The following is a 26289-nucleotide window of genomic DNA, read 5'->3' as shown; positions in this document are numbered from 1 at the left end:
GTGAAATTCAGAGATAAATAGGTGCAGACTTTAGCAAAACTGAAATGTCTTTGTGTATTTTAGTGTCATTCAATGGGGTGGAGGTAAACCATGATGTAAAGAGCCATTGTTCAGTGTCATTTATCAAAGTCAACGATGAATCTGCACCAGAGTGAACTCCCAAACAGACTGTGTAATGTGTCCAATGTTACGTTTTTGCATAACACTCCTACAGTCCATTTTAGTCGCATGTTTCAGTGGGTGGAGGCCGCTCACATTTTCAAGTGCCGTATGTTCATGAAGAAAAAGTCAATTTATTTTTGTAAAGCCCAAAATCACAACAGCAGTTTCCTCTTTGGGCTGAACGTGAGAATTGATTTAACCAACAGAAAGTTAGAAACAGAGAAACTAATTTATGTCACTGACGCAAAAAGCACAAAAACTACAGCCGAGTGTAAAGCGGCTGGGACGAGAATCGGCTCCTCTACATCCGAGGCCGTGGTTCTCGACTGGAAAAAGGTGCGGAAGAGCTGGAGGACGTGTCTGGGGTGAGGGAAGTCTGGGAGTTTCTGCTTAGACTGCTGCCCCCGCGACCCAGCTCTGGATAACGGAGAAAATGGATGGATGGATGGATGGACTATTCTAAATCTACAATATTGTTAAAAAAAGGTGAGCTGCAATAAATAAACAGCAGAATGAAACACTTTAGTCGTTAGTTTGGGTCTTTAACGAGTCATAGAAGTGATTTTTTTCAACCTTTTACAGGTCAAATCTTATAATATTGTCCAAAAATTACCCAAATGTACACATAAAAACAATTAACCCCCAAAAATCTAGTTCTGTCTTTCATAATCTGAAGTGTAAGTGGACACAGAGACATCGTGATGTCCTGGGGCGGAGACTAATATTTGCTCAAGTTCGAGAAAAGACAAAAATAGTGAACACTTTGAAATGACCAAGCTAAGTGACGACCGGTGTTGCGATTAGCACGCTAGGCTAACCCGAGCGGCTAACTCATTAGACAACATGTGTTTCTGGAAACCCCCGGACGTCTGACTGCGAGCCGACGCGCTCAGACCCCAGCCGTGACCTAATGCATAGTTAATACAAACACTAATGCAACACGGAGCAGCCAGCCACAAGAGCAGACGACGAGAACTGTACCGTGGCACTTCATCAGGTACGGATACAGCACTTCCTTCTCCGTGAAGTCAGGAATCAGGTTCATCAGAGTCTTTATCTTGACCAGCTGTGGAAAAAAAAACATGAAAAAATCTAAATAATGATGATTTCTTTGTTTTTGGTAATTTTTTTTTCCAATAATTTACAAGATTTTTTATTATTATTGATTTATTTTTTATTATGATTTTTTTAAATGATCTTTTTATTAAAGCTTTTCAGTATAATAGTTGGTATATAAATATAGCTCAACAGAAAAAAGTTAAATAAGTAATAAATAAAATCAATATATAAAATTAAAATGATAAAAAATAAATGCATAAATAAGACAAATATAATATATGATAATAATAATAACAAATATAATAACAGACAAATTAAATAAATAAATAAATAGTTAAATACAAATAAACACTCTACTTCACTGAGATTCAATTGTTTGTCAAACTTCAGAAACACATCCCATGTCTAGTGAAAAATGTTCACTTTCCCTCTAAATTCAGATTACATTTTTTTATTATGTCACACAATAGGTAGTTATTTTTGTTTCCCATTCAATAAGATAACACTTCTAGCCAATGATGTAACAAATTTCACAATTTTTATTCATTCTGAAGATTTGGAGTAACTGGGAAAACACCAAAAAAACAAAAAAAGGAATAGGCTGAATAAATGTTTATATTTTGTCTGTCTTATTAAATTAATCATTGTACAGGACACTCAAACTTTACAGTAACACAATCATAAGTAAATCATAAACTGTTAGCAAAAGACAAAAGTACATCTCTTAAATTTAAATGTAAATTTGATAATCGCAGATCATTTTATATTTGAGATGTTTTAAACCTCAAGAAAGACAAACTACGTAATTTCAAGTTCATCTCATAACTTTACACCAATAACAAACACACTTAACAGTTGTTCTCACTTTAGCAGATTCAAAATGATGTAAAACTCTCAACTTTTAGCTTAAACCAGCGCTGTCCAAACTACGGCCCAGGGGCCAAATGCGGCCCTCAAACCAATTTTTGCTGGCCCTCACGCCTCGTCCTAAACTGGCCCAATTGATCAGGATTTTTTTTTTTTTTTTTTTTACTACAAACTGAAGAGATTCTACGTCTATAACCTGAAAAACATCACATAAAACAATGTTCCAGTTCTGATTAAAAGTTTGACTCCCCCCGGCGTAAAGAAACTAAACCAAAAATAATACAAGGACCAATTCTTGCTCATAAATAAATACACGCACATTCATAACTGTGAAATGGACTCTCACAATGTAAAGGGCCAGTGTTCACTTTAATTTATTTAACTCAAAAATCTTGTTATAATCCGATTTAGCTTCATGTGTGACGTTACCTGTCCAGGAGTCTGAGCCTTTTTGGAAACAAACGACACCAGGATGTTCTTCTGTTCTGCCACTGCGTTACAGCGCTACGAAAGAAAAATCAACGACAACTTTAATCGTCAAGAAATACTTAAAAATATCTCAGTGTTTGTCGATGAACGAGGTGGAGATGTGCGTTTACAGACTGAGGGAAACGCACTCTGGGTGAGGGAAACATCTGCACTTTATATGGAATTATACAGTTTTATAGTCTCATATGGGCACCAGATTTATTTATTTATACAGGGAGAACACTCAAGACTCTGCTTTTCATGTGCGCCCAGTTCAAATATAGAAAAATACAAACAAAAAACCCCATATAAGTCAATTTAAAACATTAATAATCTGGTGATAAACGTTTATAATCACACCTGCTCCTGTTTTTAAAGTGCGTTTGTGGCGCTAATATATTCAGTTTTGCATGTCCTTGAAATATATTCCACTTTTAAGAAGCAAAATAACCACTTTTTCCACATCTTAGTTCTGCTGTGTCCAGTTTTTAGACTTTTACCGACATGAATCTTGTAATAAAAATTCAGAAATCGGCAAAAGTGAGAAATTTAGTCAGTTTATCGTCGTAGTCCCTGATAAATACATTTTACACAGTGTCGTTCTCTTGTTACAGTGAAGGGTTTTAATTAAATATATAAAAATGGGGGCGTTGGTTGACGATTTTCAGACGTCAGGTGGCATTTTGACTTTTTTACTGTACATATTTAGTCAATATTTTGCGCCAAAACAGCAATAACGTCTGTGTTTTGTTGCATCTTTGCCAAATGAAACCCAGCGATACGGGTATGGCACATTTTACACTATTCTGTTTCATTCACACACGTTTAACACACAAACTTTGCAGATTTAGGCTGAGTTCTTCTCTCAGACTTTAAAAAAACACTCTGTTCCACCTTGTGATGTCATCGTGTGGTGATACAGGAAGTGCTCCGCTGTGTTTTTAAACTCCACACACCTTCATTTCTAGAATCGTTTTGGATAATTTCAGCTTCTGGATGTTCAAATTTCTACTGAACTAAAGCTAAAAAGGAGCTGTTAACTTGAAAAAACTACCACTTGATGACATCACAAGGTGGAACGGAGCATTTTGAGCTTTGGAGATGTTACAGACTGATAATAAAGTTACTCAAACACGTGTGAATGAAACAAAACACAAACTCCAGGTCTGTTTTTTAATAAAGTACCAAAGCTCTAACACGACTAAACGCTTTTTAAACTATAAAAAAGTTTAGTTATTAGCTAAACTCAAGCTCAAATCTGCTTATGGACCATTACGAGCTGCACCGTTTCATTTTTAAGGCCACGGTGGTTAAAATCGTGTGCGTTTCAGTCAGATGTGGGGTAAATGTTTACATATTTAGCGGCTGAAAGGGGAGTAATGTCTTGAGTAATGAGTAGAAACTTTAAGTGCTACATCCGCAACATGGATCTTGCAATTTGTCCCTCTCCTCTCTTTCATTTACACCATCTATCTCCCGTCTTCCTGTCTCCTCCACCATCTCCACTCTTCATATTCATATCCCCAGGCTCAATGCAAAGTCACTGAGCTGTAATCTATGAACGGCGTTAAATAAATGAAGGAGCGCGCAGCCAATTTGAGCCCACCAGACTCAGGGGTGAACGTGGACGAGGGTTTTTTTTTTTTGTACTTTCATTTCGAGACGAGACGAGAGGACATAACGGAGGAGAGGTTGAATAAATAAGTTAGCAACTGCGAGAAGAAGAGAAAGATTGTCAGCTTTTTACTGCAGATAAATACACCGGGGAGCTGTAATGTTCTGACACGACTGCGGGGAAAAAGTTCTCAGCTTCGGTTAAGTTTGATACGATGAATATAGGCCAAAGAAAACGCAGGATGTGACGTTTTAGTGGGCGTGCGTTTGCGAGGAAGTCTACGAAGTGTGTGTACGACTCAAACCAGGGTCAAAATAAACTAAAAGGTGTAGTTTTGGGGTAAATGCGCATTAAAATGAGCCTTAAATCAGTAAATCTGTTCTGTAAAATTGACTTTTCAGAGGTTTTCATCATGTTCTAGTTGTTTTTTTCCTCATTGAGCCTCTGAAGTTGTATTTGGACTGATTTATGTTTTAGTTTAATCTTTAATCGCTATTTTCAAGACGCCATTTTGTCGATCAACCCCCGTTTTCACCTCCACTGTGACGTCCGCACTTCCTTCTCCAGTTTTATTTTCTTAATCGTTGATGCTCGTAGGATTTGGCAGCGTCGCGTCGTCACTTTGGTACAAATTTAAAAAAAAGTGCTGCTCTAGTGCGACGTGCATCTGTCCATAGGGGGCGCCGACAGGATGCAGCGCTTTGTTTTTATTACATTTACTGCGACGTCAGCTCCACTGGACACCGCAGTTTTCTAACGCGGACGTCAGTGGATTTGTTTGTTTTATTAAGTCGTTTTAGATGAATATTGTGATTTAAAATGTGTAAATTATAACAGAGATGAGAACCATAGAGACACAAGCTCAATAGGACTGATTTAAAGCGTCTTAATAACAGAGAATCGACGGGAACTAATCATTTGTCCTTCTAATAAGTGTCTCTCTTCAGTCTTAGTGAGTAGCTGAGTTTGTTTAGACATAATTTTGACACGCAAAGTCCAATATTACACAAAATTGACTTGAATTGATTTAAACTTCGTCTTTTGCTATAATTCTTTTTACTGTTATTGTCTTGTGATGTCATCAAGTGGTAGTTTTCAAGTTAATTCCCACCTTTTACCTTTAGTTCAGTAGAGATTGGCAATTCCAGGGCTCAAATCAACCAAATGAGTAAAAGTACAAATACAGGGGCAAAAGATTACTCAAGTAAAAGTAAAAGTATCACGTGAAAAAAAATCAACTTAATTTTACTTAAGTAGATTTTTTTAAATACGTTTTCGTTTAATGCATTTAAAGAGTTAACAGTAAAAGTATTTTGCAGAGATTTTTTAAACTTAAAGCGTCAAAATTAGCCAAATTCTTTATCAAAATCACTACATTTAAGAGATTCAACCCATCTGTTTCAGTCCGTTCCACCTTGTGATATCATGAAGTGGTAGTTTTCACGTTAACCTTTATTTCTCCTTTAATAGAGTGACACTATTCCAGGACTGAAATGATCCAAACGATTCTAGAAATGAAGGAGTGGAGTTTAAAAAAACACAGTGGAGCACTTCCTGTATCACCACACGATGACATCACAAGGTGGAACAGAGTGTTTTCAGTTTGAGAGAAGAGCTCAGTTTAAATCTGCAGGTTTGTGTGTTAAACATGTGAATGAAACAAAACACAACTCCAGGTTCTGTTTGAGACGAGGAAACGACATTAGAACAGATCAGGAAACAGCGTAACATGGACCTTTGACCTTTGACCTTTGGATTGACACTCACAGCCAGCATGAACTTGGCGTCCTCCACTTTGTCCATATCCAGGAGTTGGATGAATATGTCGGCCGCTGGTCTGTAGCAGGCGAAGTGATTGGCGAGTCGCTCAGCCGTGGCGGTCACTGCGTTCGTTGAATTAAAGTTCAAAGGTTAAATGTGGCTAAGTTAAGACACGATATAAAGTGATAATTTAAAGAGTTAAGCGTCTTACGTTTGTCAAAGGCCTTGTCATTTCCATCTTCTAAGACTTTTCTGAAGACAAAGGACATACTGAGCGAAGCGTTTTCTGGACTGTTATAAACCGACTCCACGACGTCCGCAGCCGATTCCAGGTCACCGCTGAAAGAAAAGAAAAAAAAGAGCAAAAACATGATAGATTTACGTTTTAAATCAGGTTTAAAGAGTCCATTTTACGCCATTTTGTGATCTGTTTTCTAATGCAGGGGCGTCAAACTCATTTTCACTCAGGGCCACATCAGCAAAATGGCCGCCGTCAAGGGCCAAATGTGACTGTGGCGGGATGAATGTCACTAAATGTAAACAAACGTCACGTAAAATAAATGTAACTACGTTTTAACTTTCTGTATTTATTGCTTATTCAAGTTGCAGATATTACGTGTCTGTGTATCTGCGTATCCCCTGATTATCTGACATTTTTAAAAGTGTGTGTCGGACTCAGACTCAGCCGTAACAGAGCGAGTTTCACTGACGCGTGTGTTTTTGGTTGTGGCTTTTGTGAACATATTCTGCTGTAATTACGGCCTTTTAATTATTGGACACTTTGTTGTTTTTCTTGCAGGCTTAACTTTAGCACACTTAGCTCTGTGTTTGGTGTCAAAATGCCGACATAGATTGTACTCGTTCAAAACCGGCCCCGCCTCAGAACACAAAAAACACACAGGTTTCCTCTTCCTGAACATTTTGGGATCATTATTTGCAAATATTTCTCAGTTCCATTTGTTGGGAAAGTCTCGTTAGTTTATGGTCAGTGCAAACATTAAACCAGCACAGACTTATTTTAAAATGACAGTCGTGCCTTTTAATTTATCTTCTCACGGGCCACATAAAATGATGTGGTGGGCCGCATTTGGCCCCCGGGCCTTGAGTTTGACACGTGTGTTCTAATGTTTCCTCGTCACAAACAGACCTGGAGTTTTTGTTTCATTCACACATGTTTAACACACAAACCCTGCACATTTAGGCTGAGTTCTTCTTCTCTCAAACTGGAAACACTGTTCCACCTTGTGATGTCATCATGTGGTGATACAGGAAGTGCTCCACTGTGTTTTTAAACTCCACACACCTTCATTTATAGAATCATTTGGATCATTTCAACCCTGGAATTGCCAATTTCTACTGAACTAAAGATAAAAGGAGCTTTTAAATTGAAAAAAAACTACCACTTCATGACATCACAAGGTGGAACAGAGCATTTTGAGCTTTGGAGATGTAACAGACTAATAATAAAAGTGTGACTCAAACATGTGTGAATGAAACAAAACACAACTCCAGGTCTGTTTTTGATGCAGTAACGACATTATATCAAGATTTAAAGCTACAAGTCAGTTTAATGTGATGTATGACCTTTAATGAAGGCAGAAATTACCACTTTGAACGTTTTAACAGTAAAAAAAATGATGATATTTTGTGTTAATTCTCCTTCTATAGAAATTATAAATCCGTCTATGGTGTGTGCTGCTTTTTAACATCAAGAAAACGCACAAAATCCCCCCAAAACATCTCACAATGCACAATGTGGACACCGGGTTTAGCAGCACTTGGATCGGTCTGAGCTCGTGGTCGTTTGTATAATAAATATTTAACACGTACATGTGTGTGTCTGTGTGTGTATATGTGCGTCTGTGTAGTATATGTACATGTGTGTGCGTCTGTGTGTGTACATATATGCGCGTGCGTTGTGTGGGTACATATATACATGTGTGTCATGTGTGTACATATATGCGTGTACGTCGTGTGTACATATGTATGCGTCGGCTGGTGGTACATATACATATGTGTGCGTCGTGTGTGTACATATGTATGCGTGTGCGTCGTGTGTGTACATATGTATGCGTGTGCGTCGTGTGTGTACACATGTATGCGTGTGTGTTGTGTGTGTACATATGCGTGTGCGTCGTGTGTACATATGCGTGTGCGTCGTGTGTGTACATATGCGTGTGCGTCGCGTGTGTACATACATATGCGTGTGTATCGTGTGTACATATGTATGCGTGTGTGTCGTGTGTGTACATATGCGTGTGCGTCGGCTGGTGGTACATATGAGTGTGTGTCGTGTGTGTACATATGTAAGCGTCGTGTGTGTACATATGCGTGTGCGTCGGCTGGTGGTGCATATATGAGTGTGTGTCGTGTGTGTACATATGTATGCGTGTGTCGTGTGTGTACATATGTATGCGTGTGTCGTGTGTGTACATATGCGTGTGCGTTGTGCGTCGGCTGGTGGTGCATATCTGCTCTGATTGTTGAGAATGGGACTGTTTGAATAATTTATCTGGGACCCTCTAAATGTGGCGCTCGGTGCTTCAGTCCGGCGCCGTTCTTCCCGTCCGGGCTCTTAAACAGTCAGCCTGACTCAGGCACACGGGGGGAAGCACGTGTCAGAGCGGCTCAGGGCGCAGCTTCCAGAGGTCAAGGTTCAAGCTGACAGGCCCGCGCCGCAAAGGCCAATCAGGCGTGAGGCTGTTGTGCTGTTCTTCACTTCCTATGTCCCTCTGAGTTTGTACGACAAAAGCGCTAATGCTGCGATAAAAGTTTCATGCGCGATGTGAATATTTTTTCTCTAGTGTTGAAGAAGCGGTGGAGGATGGGTGTGTTTCATTACATTAAGAGCTTTTATGAATAATCCCAGTCCGCCTTTGTTTTTACGTTTCAACCCGACACGCCGCACGCTCTGTCGTTTCACTTAAAGGTGCTATATTATGCAAAATGGACTCTTGTAGCTTTAAGTCGTGTTACAATGTTGTTATGGCCTCAAAAACAGACCTGGAGCTGTGTTTTATTTCATTTACACATGTTTGAGTAATCTTTTATTATTAGTTTACTCAAAATACTCTAGTGAAAATGCTCTGTTCCACTTTGTGATGTCATGAAGTGGTAGTTTTCAAGTTCACGGCTCCTTTTTTTTACCTTTAGCTCAGGAGACATTCCACAGATTTCCAGGGCTGAAACGATCCAAATGATTCTAGAAATGAAGGTGTGTGGAGTTAAAAACACAGTGGAACACTTCCTGTATTACCACATGATGACATCACAAGGTGGAACGGAGTGTTTTCAGTTTGAGAGAAGAACTCCGCAACTCCAGGTCTGTTTGTGATGAGGAAACAACATTTAAACAGATCAGAAAACAGCATCATACGCCCCGTTTAAAGAGGATGCTTGTACTTTTACTCACGTCTGGGCCTGGGACGATATTAAAATTTTGTGCGACGATTATCACGGCCAAAATAATTCCGATTAACGATTATATCACGGTAACGATTAAAGTTGTTATGGATATGAATAATTATAACTTTAGCTGAGAATATTATGGATGAGCAGGGCCGTCGACTCAAATTTGGAGGCCCGGGTCAAAAAGCCTGACATGGGGCCCCTGTAATACAAATTAACAGGAAGAGGGTACAATTCTGGGCCCCCTAAGACCCTGGGGCCCCGGACAACAGCCCCCTTTGTCCCTCCTATTGATTCCCCTCTGCATAAGTAGTTTTTTTTTTTTGCACATTCTGGTGATTTTCTTCGTCGGCGATTATCACGATTATATAAAACGTCCCACAAACGATTATTGTCGACCCTTTTTATCACGATAAACGATATTATTGTTTATCGTCTCGTCCTCACTTACTTCTTGATATGAGCCAGCGCGGTATTGTTGACAAAGACCATACTCGACAGGTTGAGCGGTGCGTTGAGCCCCTTCATGATCGTCTCCACCTCTCGGATACCGTCAACGTCGCCGTGGCTACCCAAGGCCTGGACCAATCGGGTGACGGCGAGTTTAGACGGCACGTGCTCGGCCTGGAGCATCGACTTAAGACTCAGGAGTGCGTCTGTGGGAATGGGAGCAAAAAGTTTACATCAGTTTTTTGTGTTTTTAGAGATAGTGTTGTGTTGCGTCGTACCTTCCACTTGCCCCTTTTTGCTTTGAGTGATAATGAGGAGGTTTGTTGCGATGTCACTCAGTTTGAACGAGTGGATGTGGGATATCGCACTGATGGAGAAAAACAGAAGTTATTGCGTTATTAAAAAGGCAAATATCGAGTATAACTTTAAGAAAAATATAGAATACAAAGATTTTCAAATACTTTTCAACCTATACTGAACTGAATAAACCACAAAGACATGGTATTTAATGTTCAAACTGATAAACTTTATTGTTTTTATGCAAATATTCACTCATTTTCAATTTGATATCTGCAACACGTTCAAATAAAGCTGAGACAGGGGCAACAAAAGAATGGAAAAGTTGAGAAATGCTTAAAATCCACCTGTTTGGAACATTCCACAGGTGAACAGGTAAATTGTAAACAGGTGAGTGTCGTGATTGGTATAAAAGGAGCATCGCTGAAGGGCTCAGTCATTCACAAGAAACAATGCGGCGAGGTTCATTTCATCATCTACGGTCCATAAAATCATCAAAAGAGTTAGAATCTGGAGAAATCTCTGGACGTTAAGCAACAAGGCCAAAAAGCAACACAGAATGCCCGTGACCTTCGACCCCTCAGGCGGTACTCTATTAAAAACAGACATGAATGTGTAAAGGATATTACCACACACTTCAGGAAACCACTGTCAGTTAACACAGTTCGTCGCTACATCTCCAAATACAAGATAAAACTGTACAACGCAAAGGGAAAGCCATAAATCAACACCACCCAGAAACTCCACCGCCTGCAAAACTTCAATAATTAGTGTCCTCAGTTCCCAAACGCTTATTGATTGTTGTTAAAAGGAAAGGTGACGTAACACAGTGGTAAACATGCCCCTGTCTCAGCTTTATTTGAACATATTGCAGACATCAAATTGAAAATGAGTGAATATTTGCATAAAAACAATAAAGTTTATCAGTTTGAACATTAAATATCACGTCTTTGTAGTTTATTCAGTTCAATATAGGTTGAAAAGGATTTGCAAATCATTGTATTGTGTTTTTTTTTAAGTTTTACACAGCGTCTGAACTTCATTGGAATTGAGGTTGTGTCATTTAAGAGACTCCACGTTTCAGAAATGGAAAAGAGGCGAAAACTCTTCAACTTAAACGACTCAAAGCGCTTTAAATCACACACTTTCATCTGCCAGTGTACGCTTAACTAATGAGGTTTTATGTTGAGAGCGAGATTCAAACCTTCAGATCAGTGGACAAACAAACGCTCTACAAACTGTCGCACGCAATTTAAACCATGTCCAGATTATTATGAAATTTGTGTTAAAATAGAACGCTAAAGGACGACTGAGGATTACACTGACATACAACTGTGTAAGTAAAAATATGACTAGTAAATAAATAAATAAAAATTAAAATAAGTCTAAATCCCAGTGTTTTCTCCCTTGTTTCAGTGAATAGCCAAAGAACAACCACACTTTTAATAAAAATGTTGAGTTCAAATGATTCTTCTCATCACTAAACATACAGTTGAATCCAGATGTTTAAATAAACTCGACACATAAAACGACACATTTGCTTTTTTTTTTCTCACCGTCTGACATGAAATCAGACTCAACTTTTCCTGTTTTAGGTCAATTATAATTACCAAAATTATTTCTATTTGCTAAATGTCAGAATAATAACCAGAGGCTTCGAAAAAAATAACATCATCATCTATTTTATCCCAAATTGTTTAAATGCATAGTAGTAATCTCACTGTATGTAAACATCAAGAAAAATTGTGTAAAAAATCCTGCTCTCATTATTCTGGCATTTGGCAAATAGAAATAATTTTGTTAATCCTAATTGACCTAAAACAGGAAAAGTTCAGTCTGATTTCATGTCAGACGGTGAGAAAAAAAAAGCTTATGTGTATTTTTATATAGTGTCTGTAAACTGGTTTCAGCTGGAGATCTAGAGGGTCTCCAGTGTGCACCTGTCCTAAACACACACACGCACACACAGTCACATACAGACACACATATACATAGACACACACACCTACACACACACTTGGCAGTCTCCTTCCAGGCCGCTTTAGTCATTTAATCCAGCGTCCTCTCTCTCATCTGCCTCACCACACTTCTACAATCTGGTAATCTCGCCATAAGCGCCCCGCTGCTCAATTCTGTTCAGATTACCCCAAAAACAAACACACACACCCTCCCGCCTGCTCCAAGAATTAAGTCCTATAGCGTCTTCATTAACCCCGTGTGTGATTAAATCTAGCCCTCCTCCCCTCACTCAACACGGGTCTCATTTAGATCGTTTTATCTTCGTTCCTGTTCATTTCCATCTTTGGCCGCCTCTGCGCTCAGCTCATTCCACTTCTCATTTAGCTGCAGATAAACTAAGCTTTTATCCAGGCAGGGAAGCCACACACTAATTCAAACAGAGACAGCAGATGGGTTATCACTCATATTACACTCCTCTTGTTAGAACATTGCACCAAAATTGATACAATTATTTCTCATACTGTGAGGGGACGAGCGCTGTAAATAGACTGATTGTGTAAAAGATGGGTTTACACATCCTTCTATTTCCACATAAATTATTAAAAGGCGTCTTTTTTTTTCTGGAGCAATATCCTTTGTGCTTTTGTAGCTCAGCATTTTGGTACAAAGAGGGACAAAGAGATAAAGGAAATGACAGGAGATTACCTAAAAAGACAAATACAAGATCACTGCTCTAAGCTCACATTTTAATACCGCCGTTTTCATCCACTGCCCCCAGACCACAGCCCGATACCGTCCGCGCATCACAAACACACGATACATTACTAATTGGAAGGAGATTGACATTTTTGCACTAACTCAACCTCTTCTCCGAAAACCAAAATTAATCTGCACATGTGATTTTGTGTTGTGTGTGTCTTGGGGCTTAGTGGGAGTCGTTGTCCGTGTCCAGCAGGGCGGTGTTAGCACACAATCACACTATAATCCTGCTGTCTTTCACCCCGAGGTGACGCGGGGCCGCAGACTGGACAGGGAAAGTAGTCCAAAGTACACGACGTATTTGCTCCCTATTTTCACAGTCAGGACGGCATCTGCGGTGATTATTTAACAGCACAAAATGGCGTCTAAATCAATGGAAGGTAAAGGGACACGACGACTGAAGCTTTAAATTGCAGAGGCGTTCAAATTTTCTCACATTTCTCTCTCGTTTAAACTCTCTCAAAGTTAAAACCTTCGTAGGCGTCTTTGTCGGTGCAGAACGTTTCATCGACATTGTGGGTTTTGTTGGGGAGAAAACAAATCGCAAACGTACAGCACTTCAGAGTCACACTGAGATCCAACGTTTATGTAAATTTGTCTGAACACATTCTGTACTGGACAGGAGACACGGCACGGAGGAGACTGATGGACAATGGTCTACAGTCCAACAGCCAATCAGGACGCACGACACAATGGTCTACAGTCCAACAGCCAATCAGGACGCACAACACGATGGTCTACAGTCCAACAGCCAATCAGGACGCACAACACAATGCACGTGAAAATTGCACACAAAAAAAAGATCAGCAAAACAGCAAGACCACGAAAGGCGACCCGCGATATATAGAGGGACAACTGTATTTTATATCACATTTTTGAGGTGAAACTTTTCCCAAATTCACCACTGAAAAGAATGGAATTAACCCGAAAGTGCCACCTCAAAGTCAGCAAACAGTTTGGAGCGTTTAGAGGCAAAAGTGCGCAGGACGAATAAGGTGAATACTGGGATACGTACATGTCTTTCACCGCCATCGCGTCCTCCATGGCTCCTTCCGCCAGCAGTGTACGAATCAGATGATCGTATGAGGCAGGAGCAAGCGCCAAACCCTTTTTGTTCATGTCTTTGAAAATACCATAGGCCTCTACAAAAGAACACAGGACCACATTTTGATATTATAGACACAGATATGTTGGTTTAAACTGTGAGACATGTTGGTTTAAAGTTAAATAACTAACTAACGGTCGGAAACATGACCACATCACCCCTGTCCTGTCCCTGCACTGGCTCCCTGTCCAGTTTAGAATTCATTTGTTTGTTTTTAATGCAGTCAATGTTCTTGCACCTTCCTACCTGTGTGAGATTTTGACTCCTCACCAGCCCAGCAGAGCTCTACGATCTGCTGGAGGTCCCCCTGTCCCGGGGCAAACAGTGGGGCGATCGTTCTTTTGCAGGGGCCGGTCCAAAACTCTGGAACTCTTTGCCCACTGAGTTACGTTCCATCACTGACCTGCCTCTGTTCAACGCCAAACTTAAAACCTACTTATTTAGAACGGCTTTTCACACTTGGCCTGTGTGACACTTTCTTTGTTTTAATGGTGTAATGTGCTTTGTTGACCTATTTTTACGATGTTTATTGTTTTTTATCGTGTTTTTTTGTTGTTGTACAGCACTTTGGTCGGCTCTGGTTGTTGAAGGTGCTACAGAAATAAAGTTTGATTGATTGAAGTTTGATGGAAATAGTGAAATGCAGTGAGGATGAGCAGGAGTTTACCTTTTGCTTTGCCTTTTTTGCACAGAGCGAGCACTTTCACATTATAGTCAGTGTCGTTATCGGCCGAGTGAGACGCCGTGGAGCTGCTCTTCTTTTCGGAGACGGAGCGTTCGTACCAGGTCTGCAAAACAACAGTACAACTCTAAATATGAAGTTTCCCGTCACAACATAACCCTGTTCTGTTTACAACCACAACCATTTCTTCAGACAAGTTGCTAGAACAAGTCTGCATGTTTGTGTATGACAATTTTCACTGCCGGGTACGCGGGCCCTGGCCTCTTAATGCCCGCTCACCCGTACAGCGCCGAGGGGAGGGGTTAAGCTGTATTGGCTGGGGGCAAATTAGGTCTGGCACCCCGGGGGCAGGAGGAAAGTGTGTGTGTTTTGTGTGTGTGTTCTTGAAAGCATGTGTGCTGAGAAGAAGTGTCAACTCAAGGAGCCCCAAGGGTCACAAAGTTCAGCGCTCGAGGCTACAGCAATCACTTCTCATCTCGTCACGCTCGAGGCTACGGGCTCACGAGTGGAAAGATGAACAAAATGAGACGCGGAAACACAAAGGGAAACGTTTGCTGTACACGAAATGTCTCCGTTCTCCCCGGTTTTACTCGCGGAACACTGGAACGTGCGATGTCCAGATGCGGCCGGGTGGCATTTAGCTGCTGGCTAAATTGGTCTAGTATTACAGATTTACACAGATCAGGCATTAAGGTCTCATCAGCGGGTCGCTCTGATTGACTGCTCTTCAGATCCTGTTTTCTGCTTGTAATGAACATCAGCTTAAGAGCAGAGACGGGTGAGGCCACGGGGTGATCAGGAGTTCAAAGGCTCTTCTGGTGTTACATCATTTGGAATAAATTAATTAAAAGGTCGTATATGACACAAAACTGACTCTAGTGAGGCTTAAGCTGTGTTGTAATACTGTTATCTCCTCAAAAACAGACCTGGAAATGTGTTTTGTTTCATTCTCACATGTTTTTTATTAGTCTGTCTATATCTCTAAACCTCAAAGTGCTCTGTTCCACCTTGTGATGTCATGAAGTGGTAGTTTTCAAGTTAACAGCTCCTTTTTACCGCTTTTTCAGTACAGATTGGCAATTCCAGGGCTGAAATGATCCAAATGATTCTAGTGAAGATGTACAGATCTTAAAAACACAGTGGAGCACTTCCTTCCACTTCCTGTATTACCACATGATGACATCACAAGGTGGAACAGAGTGTTTTGGGTTTGAGAACAGAACTTAGTCTAAATCTGCAGGGTTTGTGTGTTAAACATGTGTGAATTAAACAAAAAAAACACAACTCCATGTTTATTTGTGATGAGGAAACGGCGTAATCTGGGCCTTTTAAGCGTTAGAACTTTACTTTGAACAAGTTAAAAATTTCGCTGGCTAAAAATAAAACGTTTGCTGTATTGTTTTGACAGTCCTGTTTCAGTTCGGGGCACTTGCACATTACTGCTGCGTGACTGTAGGTCTGACCTCGGGCATATTTAAACACTTCTCCTAAGCTCTCGGGAGCCTTCTCTGCTTTGTTTTATTATCCCCCACCCCAAACCCCTGTGGCAATTATTTCTCTGCATAATAGAGCGACCTAATAAGTACTTAAAAGACGAGGCGTATTGTGAGGAGGGAGAGTACCTGGGGCACCTCAAACGGGACCTCTTGGCCATTATTCTTCAAGATGTCTGCCAAGAGACGCAAAGTCCTTTCTCTGGGAATCACGTTCTCCTCCTGCATCTTTGTCCACATGGCTTCGGCCTTTTGCCAGTCATTTGTGTCCTCTGCAAAAACAGGAGCAGAAGAGAGAATGAGTCTTTATAATGGGGCTAAACCTGTGTGTGATAATTTATGCACAAGGTAATCCAAAAAGAGAATAAAAGAGACATTAAAATCACAATACAACAAATTGAAACATAAATAATCACAAATAATCATCATAAAATTAACATTAAAATAAGAATAAATCCCTTTCAGTCACAGCAGCTAAACTGAACCGTTTGAGTCTGGATTTAAACATGTCAAAGTCGAGGCCTGAGTCACATCTTCAGGAAGAACGTTTAGCCCTGGTTCAGTCCTGGTTCAGTCCTGGTTCAGTCCTGGTTCAGTCCTGGTTCAGTCCTGGTTTAGTCCTGGTTTAGTCCTGGTTTAGTCTTAGTTCAGTCCTGGTTCGGTCCTGGTTCGGTCCTGGGTTAGTCCTGGTTCAGTCCTGGTTCAGTCCTGGTTTAGTCTTAGTTTAGTCCTGGTTCGGTCCTGGTTCGGTCCTGGGTTAGTCCTGGTTCAGTCCTGGTTCAGTCCTGGTTTAGTCTTAGTTCAGTCCTGGTTCAGTCCTGGTTTAGTCCTGGTTTAGTCCTGGTTTAGTCCTCCTCATGTGAGATGGTTCATGTGGCTCATGTGGGAGATGTTCTTTGGTGCTGGTCCATGGAGAGACTTGTTCACACTGAGCTGCTTTAAAGTCTCTGAGCCACAGGAGCCACAGGAGCCACAGGACACATGTGTGAAGTACTTCCTGGTTCTACTGGACACAAACGCAGGATAAGTCTCTCTAAGTCTGGTTTTGACAGTTTAACTTTGATTTTTGACATGCATTATCTTACTGGGATTATCCTGCCTCATATTTATTGTATCAGTCGCATAAAATGGTTTCAATAAGATGGTTTATCGCAGTATATATCTGTACCAAATATCACAGTACTTCACAGTGTGTTACAGTGACAGGCCTTTGTGTCGCGCTGACGACTGGAGAGATGCATCTTGGTCCATGTCCGGTGGATCTTTAAGGGTTAACACGGAGGGAGTGAGACGGCTGCAGTGTGAGTGCGGCGGTCGAGAGCAGAGCAGATACCAGTTGTGATTGGAGTGTTAAAGCTGATTGAGCGTCCATTACCCTCTCCTCCTCCAAACACACACACACACACCCCCCCACACACACACACACACAACAACAACAACGGATCGTGTGGCTCTCAAATTGCACCATAGTTGAGGGTCGGTCAGTTGATCAGATTAGTCCTTTGATTGTCCTCTCGCAGCATGGAGGGCTTTGTCTGAAATTAGCCGCTGCTGCAGGCTGAGTGGGCTATGACCATCGACTGTGCATATAAATGGACTTAGACAACCTGCTGGACACGGCGTTTCTAACAGGAAGTGATCATGGGCTCGACTCTGGCTCGTCCATCGACTCTGGCTCCGATTCACTTCACATTGAAAACTGTGTCCCCTCTCTCTGTACCTGCTGCTGTCAGACTCATTTTGGTCTTAAATGTTTGTATTAACCCTCTACATGATCCTGCGGTTTTTATTTTGCTATTGTGCCCCTAAATTAAGATATGAACATTAGACGGCTGTAACGTCCTGATCACTGGCCTCTCCAAACGAGCCTTAAGACAGAACAGAACATCCAGAACATCCAGAACATCCAGAACATCCAGAACATCCAGAACATCCAGAACATCCAGAACACTGCTGCTCGGGTCAGGACTAGAACCAGGAAGTACTTCACACATGTGTCCTGTGCTCAGGTCTAGAACCAGGAAGTACCATGGACCAGCACCAAAGAACATCTCCCACATGAGCCACATGGACCATCTCACATGAGGAGGACTAAACCAGGACTAAACCAGGACTAAACCAGGTCTAAATCAGGACTGAAATGGGACTAAACCAGGACTGAAACGGGACTAAACTGGGACTAAACCAGGTGAATCAGTGTTTCAGTTTTCTGCAGCGAAAACCTGGAACATGTGAAAATGTGAGACAGGCCTCGACTTTGACAATGTTTAAATCCAGGTTCAAACGGTTCTGTTTAGCTGTTTATGTGACTGAAAGGGGTTTATTCTGCACTTTTCTCCTTTAATGTAAATTTTATGATGATTATTTATGTTTTGATTTGTTGTATTGTGATGTTAATGTCTTTCTTATTCTGTAAAACACTTTGAATTACTTTGTGGACCAGTTGTGCTGTACAAATAAACTTATTTTTCCTGCACAGCATCATTAAACGACCTGAGCAGCGGTGTAAAGTTGGTAAATGTTCATATAAAGGAACCACTCGCTCATTCACACACACATTCATACAGCAGTGACAGAGCTACACAAGAAACAGAGAAACAAAACAGACTTACTGCAGAGTCGGAGCACATAAGTGTACATCTCGTCTCTGTCGCACTCAAACAGCTTTGGCGTAATTTCTACCATTTGTTCCAAGGCCTCCATCTGCACAGACACTACAGTTATGACCCGGTCCTGTTGTTTTAGCCGTTAACACAATTATAAAGAGTTTAAGAGTTACCTGGTTTGAGGAAATGCATTTCTCAGCAAACCACTGCAGACGTCCAGGTCTCGCTCTCAGCCCCGGAGTCTGTGTGAAAACAGAAGACAAATGTGAGATTAACGGTCCAATATTACACAAAACTGACTTTTGAGGCCCGATTGTGATGAGAAAACATTATAAAATAGATCAGAAAATAGTGTAATACGGCTCTTTAATAAATAACTATCAGCCTGTTTCAGTTGTGCAGAGACGAGCCGTCATAAAAAACAGGGATGACATCAATATGAACGACAGGAGCCGACAGGAGCCGACAGGAGCCGACAGGAGCCAAAAGGAGCCAAAAGGAGCCAAAAGGAGCCAAAAGGTCACATGAAATATTCAAGCACAAATCCACCACAGGGACAGAGTCATGATACACAACATTAACCACTCTCATTTCTATCTCTGTTTTTTTTCTTAAAAGAATCTGATCCTTCGTGGGCTTTTTTTGGACAGGACTAAAACACAAAACACTGAGTCCAGGACAGATGTATTTATAAAAAGTATTTATAGAATGTATTTATAAAAAGTATTTATAAAATGTATTTATAAAACCACGACACTCAACATTTCACCTGTTTGTTGAAGTTTGAAACGGAAACTTATTAGAAGATCTAAAGATTGTGTTATGTCTAAAAACTGAACAGAGAAGAGCAGAGAAAGAGGAAGAGGGAGAGGAGGAGAGAGAGAGAAAAGGAGGAGACAGAGAGAAAAGGAGGGGACAGAGAAGAGGAGGAGAGAGAGAGAAGAGGAGGAGACAAAAAGAGAGAAGAGGAGAGAGAGAGAGAAGAGGAGGAGACCGAGAGAAGAGGAGAGAGAGGGGAGGAGGAGGAGACAGAGAGAGGAGTGGAGAGACAGAAGAGGAGACAGAGAGAGAGGAGGAGATAGAGACAAGAGGAGGAGGAGAGAGAGAGGAGGAGACAGAGAGAGGAGGAGAGAGAGAGAAGAGGAGGAGACAGAGAGAAGAGGAGGAGACAGAGAGAAGAGGAGGAGACAGAGAGAAGAGGAGGAGACAGAGAGAGGAGTGGAGAGACAGAAGAGGAGACAGAGAGAGAGGAGGAGATAGAGACAAGAGGAGGAGGAGAGAGAGAGGAGGAGAGAGAGAGGAGGAGACAGAGAGAGGAGGAGAGAGAGAGAAGAGGAGGTGACAGAGAGGCGGAGAGAGAGAGAAGAGGAGGAGACAGAGAGAAGAGGAGGAGACAGAGAAGAGGAGGAGACAGAGAGGAGGAGAGAGAGAGAAGAGGATGAGACCGAGAGAAGAGGAGAGAGAGAGGAGAGGAGGAGACAGAGAGGAGGAAAGAGAGAGAAGAGGAGGAGACAGAGAGAAGAGGAGGAGACAGAGAGGAGGTGGAGAGAGGTAGAGGGAAAAAAGAGAGAAGGTGAAAAAAGAGGTAGAGAACAACTTTTAATACAAGATTTCATGATTGTCTCAGTCTAAAATCTGTCCGCACTAGAACTGAAAAGAAAAACGCCTTTGTTTATTTCTTCCCAAAAATGGAACATATTTGAAGCTGATGTAAAACTGCACAGAGCCACTTTAATAATGTGGAGATAAACATTTATAATCAACCTGCTCCTGTTTTTACTGTTTTAAATGGACCTGTGCAGTGATGTGTTTGTTTGTTTTGTTCAGAGTCTGATTCTCACTGTAGAAATAAAGTTAAAGCTCATATATTACACAAAATGACTCTTGTGAGCTTTTAGCCATGTTATAACGCTGTTACCTCCTCAAAAACAGATCTGGAGTTGTGTTTTGTTTCATTCACACACATTATTATTAGTTTGTCTACATCTCCCTAACTCAAAATGCTCCGTTCCACTTTGTGATGTCATGAAGTGGTAGGTTGTCACGTTAACAGCTACCTTAGCACTTACAGGTCTGAAATTATCCAAACGGTTCTATTAAAGGTGTGTGGAGTTTCAAAACACAGTGGAGCACTTCCTGTATTACCTCATGACATCACAAGGTGGAACAGAGTGTTTTCTGTTGGAGAGAATTGAGTAAAACACTTGATAAATTGCTTTATCCATAACAGAACTTTAAATGAGACTCAAAGATAATGTCTCTTTTGAACAGTCAGAGAAAACTCGTTGCTTTTGGATGAATTTGAGGACACAGACGCTCGTTGGCGGAGTGTGGGCTTACCCGTCCAATAAGGGCTGACATAGATTGATATGTGGGCCTTTGTCTCTCAGATTTAGCTCGATACGCAGCCCGACCGGACGATTATTATCATGGACAACAGTGATCAGAATTTCATCTGTCTCATGGGGCTTTATACAATCTGAGTAAGACCAGGATTGAGAGATCTCCCATCCCTTCCTTTCTGGTAATCTGTCTGAGGGAAAAAAAAAAGCGTGATCTGCCGGAGGTTAATCTGAGCGAGGATCAGCGGCGCTCAATCCGCGCTGGCCTCTTTGAGGAGGGAAAGTCCGGTAAAGACCTGTGGGACTCCCTGAAATCTGGGCATTTCGTCCGGAGGCGGGGTTAAGATTTTGTTGCAGCCATAAACTGTATATATATAAATGGACATAGCTAACGTGCTAGCTGCTGCGTGACAAATAGGAAGTGATCATAGGCGTGCTTCTGGCTCCAATTCAGGTTCTATTGAAATACTGTCCCCTCTCTCTGTCTCTGCTGCTGTCAGACTCGTCATTTTGGTCTTAAATGTTCATATTAACCCTCTACATGATCCTGGGGTTTTTATTTCACTATTGTGTTTGTAAATCAAGACATGAACATTAATAACAGACAAATCAGGCGCCTTCTTTCCCTGAGGTCGCTCCTGTTAGCAACGCTGTCAATCAAACCGGTTGCTAAGCGTCCGTTCCCTGCTAAACCAGTGGTGCAGGCGGGAAGAGGCGTTTCCTTCCACAGCTTCGCACCTCATTAGCTCTTTGGTTGCTGTGATACTCGTGGTCAGAACTCCAAATATAGAACTTTGCTCCAAATTAGCCGCTATAACTGTTAGCCTCGATGAGCTTCGTTTGACTGGAGCCGAACGCTGTGGGTGACGTCACACTCACTTAATCCACTTCTTTACGGTCTGTGTTTGTGACGTAGAGATGTAATGATATGCAAATCTCACTGTACGATACTGTCACAAGATTAATTTGACGGCGTGACATTTATTGCGACTTTGTGGATGTGCTAACAGAATTGACGTAATGCTACTACTTCCTTTGAAAAAGCTTTGACAAACCTTTGGTGATGTTTTAGTGTCGTACTCCAAAGAATTCAGGTAGAAAAGTTCTCTATAACAGTTATTTCTTCATACTCTCTGCATTGAAATGGAGCAAAGGATCATGGTCTTTGTAGTTCCCTCTAATAATAAACAAATGCTTCATCAAAAACATACCTGGTGTTGTGTTTTGTTTGAGTAACGACATTTTAACATGACTTAAACCTCATAAAAATCAAATCTGTGTAACATAGGACATTTAATTTGCTACATTTACATCTGCTGCTTATGAAACTAACTCACTCTCCAGGGAAAACACCACACGCAGCAGTTAGGCGACTTTGATCGACGTGGAAAGCTAAGCCCCGCCCCCGGACGAAATGCCGAGAATTTAGGGAGTCCCAAAGACCTGCCTCATCTTTTTCTTTGACTAACCCTCAGCCGCCGTCGTCACACATCTCCAATCCTCGCCTCCTTCAATCCTCCACCTTCCCTTCAAATCTCAGCCGCTTCTCTCCTCCCTCCATCCATCCATCCCTCTATCAGTCCCTGGCAGAGGAATTATGTTATTACCTAACCAGCCAAAAGGGACAAATTAAAATGTGTCGCATGCAGTCCTCACTCTCCGTCTCGCTCGGTGTAATCTTCTTACGGCGACTGTGGCATAGATTCCATTTACTTGCTAAAGTCTTGCTGGCTCCTGTGGGGACGGTTTTGAAAATACACACCATGTTCCATCTTTACGATTCAGAACAAATCTCCCTAATCTGGAGAGAACGTAGACTCTGTGAAGAAGTGGACTGAGCGAGTGTGACGTCACCCACGGCGTTCGGCTCCACAACACATGACGCTCGTCGAGGCTAGCAGTTATAGCGGCTAATTTGGAGCAGAGTTGCATATTTGTAACTCTGACCGTGAGTGTCATAGCGACCAAAGAGCCAATCTAGAGCGAGGCTGTTGAAGGTAACGCCCCTTCCCACCCGCACCGCTGGTTTAGCAGGGAGCAGGCGCTTAGCAACGCTGTCAATCAAACCTGTTGCTAACGCTAGTGGGAGTGACATCGGGGAAAGAAGGCGCCTGATTTGTCTGTTATTAATGTTCAGATCTTGATTTAGGGACAAAATAGCGAAATAAAAATACCAGGATCATGTAGAACAGGGCTGTCCAAACTACGGCCCAGGGGCAAAATGCGGCCCTCAGAGCAATTTTTCTTGGCCGTCATGCCTCCTCCTAAACTAGCCAAACTGATCAGGAAGTATTTTTTACTACAAACATTGCACTGCTTTGTGACTTAGACCTAAAAATAATCTTCCAAGTCTTATTAAAAGTTAAATGCACCAATTGACTCGCCCGTATTGACACTGGTCTGTGGCCCTCCGCTTCAAAAATGTTTCAGTACGCGGCGCTCGGTGAAAAAGCTTTGGACACCCCTGATTTAGAACGAACATTTAAGACCAAAATGACGCGTCTGACAGCAACAGTTACAGAAACAGCGGCCAGTTTTTCAACGTAAAGTAAAATGGAAGCGCGCTAATGTTCACTTTCTGTTTAGAACACGGCGGCTAGCGGTTTAGCTACATCCATTTACGTATATACAGTCGATGAGAACAAATCCGGCAGATACGAGCGTCCATCCATAGAATACCACATAACAATTTACTTTTAATTAAATAAAAAAGTAGCGGCTGCACATTGTTCCACTTAACGCTCTTCATCTCAATTCCTGATGTAATTCTACTAATCACCGAGCCACTTTAGCGCGCGCACTTTCAGACAGATACAGCAAAACCCTCTTCGCAACAGTAAAAAAACACATAATGACTCCCCACTTTATAGCAATACTACCTAACCCTGATCGTCACAACACCGACTATAATAGCCCCGGCCACCTGACAATCCTTTACCTACCCATGACCATTCAGAGCGAAATTACCCACCTTTCTCCACCATTACATTTAATTAGCTGTGATTAATCAGCTGCCAATTATACCAAACAGAGCCTAAAGCGAGACTCCACTGTGGACCGCCACTTGACACCTTCGGAGGGAAAGTGCGACAGAGAGGGCCATCTGAACGGGCCACAAACACTATATTCCGTCTCATCCAATTACAAAACGTGCGGGATTTAACGCTAACAGTTTTTTCAAATCCGCGACTCTTCAAAAATGTGTTAATTGCGCAAGTGTAAATATAATGGACAATGAGGAGAGGCGACAAAACAAAAATAGATGAGAAAAAACTTGCAGAACTGGTGTTTGGTTCAGGTTAGACGTTGGAGATGCGTGGCCCGGGTTTAGCGAAACAAACAAACCTAAAATGATGTCGACTTTACCGACTGTAATCGCTGCAGTTGGGTTAAAACGCTGAGGTATCGCTCATGGTTTAAATCAGAAATACTCAGCAAAATAGCCTTTTCAGAGCTGTTTCTTCTCTGTGATTCGTGCATGTTCGAGCAAACTTTAATCACTTACTTTCAAGATGCCATTTTGCCGAATAATCCCCGTTTTCACCTCCACCTGTACACGCCCCCTGTGACATACGCACTTCATTCTCCAATTTAATTTTCTTAATTTGGTGATATGCACAGGATTCGGCAGCGTTGCGTCGTCATTTTGGTACAAATGAAAAAAAAAAAATCAGCTCTTCGCTAATGTGATGTGCAGCTAGTTTAATAATTTCTATAACTGTGCTGTGCTGTCACCTCTACTGCCCCCTGCTGGACACTCACTACACTTTTACCATGCTAAAAATTCAAATAATTCTAATTCCTAATACGTCTCTAGTGCTGTTTAATAATAATGCAGCTGTTCCATCGTAAAGAATATCATTTTAATAATTAGAATATGATTTTTTTCAGGAAATACAGCGGTAAGTTTTATTAAATGATGTAAAAATGCTTCACTTTAGGCCAACACCTTTATGAACTGACTCTAACACAAGAGAAAGAAAAGTGTCAGTCACAACAAAGGACTTTTTTGTGTTTTTTGGTTGTTTTTTTATGTTAAAATACAAAAAAAAAAAATGACACAACACATTCATATTCAAAACATAACTGATGGAGCTATATTTTTGGGGGTTAATATTCATCGTGGGGATTTTTTCTTTGCAGTGCTGGATTATTTTTGGTAATTTTTTTGCATTATGATCAAATTTGAGCTGCAGAGGTTTGAATAAATCACTTCTATGTCTCATTATCGACACAAACTCACTACTCAAGTGTTGCATTCTGTTATTTAGATGTTTCAGCTCATGTTTTTGTTTTATATTTTACATTTTAAAGTTTTTTGGGGATAATTCTGTTTGTTTCTGTTTCAGTTTTATCATTTATTGTCTATATTTACTTCAGGAAGATATCGAAGTTCAAAACGTGTAATCGCGCCAGGCTTTTGTAGTTTATAGAATACATATTTGTGAACTGTTTAGTTTAATTTTCAAGGAAAAAAAATATTATTTATCACACGGATCTGACGCCAAGTCCTAGAGACAGGCCGGTATCTGGGCTTTTTAGCGTATTGGGTTTCGGCCTTTTGCTTTGGTTGATTTTCTGCCTAGAACATACACACAAAGCTTTAGTTTAACAGTTTAATACAAACACAACTGCACTAAAGGTGATGCACTTCTCTTTTAAAGGTTTATGGTTAAAAAAAAGGCTGTGGGTCAGTTTATAGAAGATTGTAATTACGTCATTTGAGGAAAATAGAAATATCGGCTGATCTTATTGGACTTATGTGGATTCTAAACAACATCCGTACCTCGATGTAAGTGGTTCCATGTACAGCCAATGTCACAGTTTAAGACGGTTAAGAGGGGCGTCCCATAACAACACGCTGATGAGACCTCAGAGCGACTCACAAATCTTCTTTTCCAGCGTATACCCGAACATGATCAGCAGAAAGCGACAGTGAGGGAGATGTTTTGATCCGTTTTGTTCTTATCCTAATCTGACATAAAGGTCTTGTTTTGGCTGCGCTGATGTCAGGCTCAATCTCACAAAACGTGTAGTCATTCCATTTAAAGTGGAGAGAACAACAACTTTGCTCCCTCGTTTTTTTTCTCCCCCGTGAACGTAATCTGCACTTAAGGATTTGAAATAACCCGGAGACAAACATGGAGATCAGATGATGCGAAATGATGGAAAGAAAATATTTTTTAACAACACGGGAGAGTCGATGTTACGTGACAACATATGTAGGAAAAACAACGACTTCTGGGCACAGAGGGA

General features: G+C 41.2%; 1 protein-coding gene across 1 annotated transcript in view; it reads right to left on the bottom strand.

Annotated features, from left to right (window-relative positions):
- Positions 1–26289, bottom strand: part of lrpprc (leucine-rich pentatricopeptide repeat containing) — a 79083-nt gene that overhangs the window by 2537 nt on the left and 50257 nt on the right. Inside the window, exons 26-36 of the mRNA XM_033979188.2 lie at positions 18865–18933; positions 18698–18788; positions 16215–16357; positions 14578–14698; positions 13821–13947; positions 10069–10157; positions 9792–9996; positions 6144–6271; positions 5939–6054; positions 2518–2592; positions 1144–1228 (exon numbers count right to left, since the gene is read on the bottom strand). Coding sequence (XP_033835079.2) covers positions 1144–1228; positions 2518–2592; positions 5939–6054; positions 6144–6271; positions 9792–9996; positions 10069–10157; positions 13821–13947; positions 14578–14698; positions 16215–16357; positions 18698–18788; positions 18865–18933 — 1249 coding nt within the window. The remainder of the gene's footprint in view (positions 1–1143; positions 1229–2517; positions 2593–5938; positions 6055–6143; positions 6272–9791; positions 9997–10068; positions 10158–13820; positions 13948–14577; positions 14699–16214; positions 16358–18697; positions 18789–18864; positions 18934–26289) is intronic.

The sequence above is a fragment of the Periophthalmus magnuspinnatus genome, chromosome 15 (assembly GCF_009829125.3).
Source record: "Periophthalmus magnuspinnatus isolate fPerMag1 chromosome 15, fPerMag1.2.pri, whole genome shotgun sequence".
NCBI lineage: Eukaryota > Metazoa > Chordata > Actinopteri > Gobiiformes > Gobiidae > Periophthalmus > Periophthalmus magnuspinnatus.
Note: the sequence above shows the minus strand (reverse complement) of the source record. Positions and strands in the feature narration are given on the sequence as shown.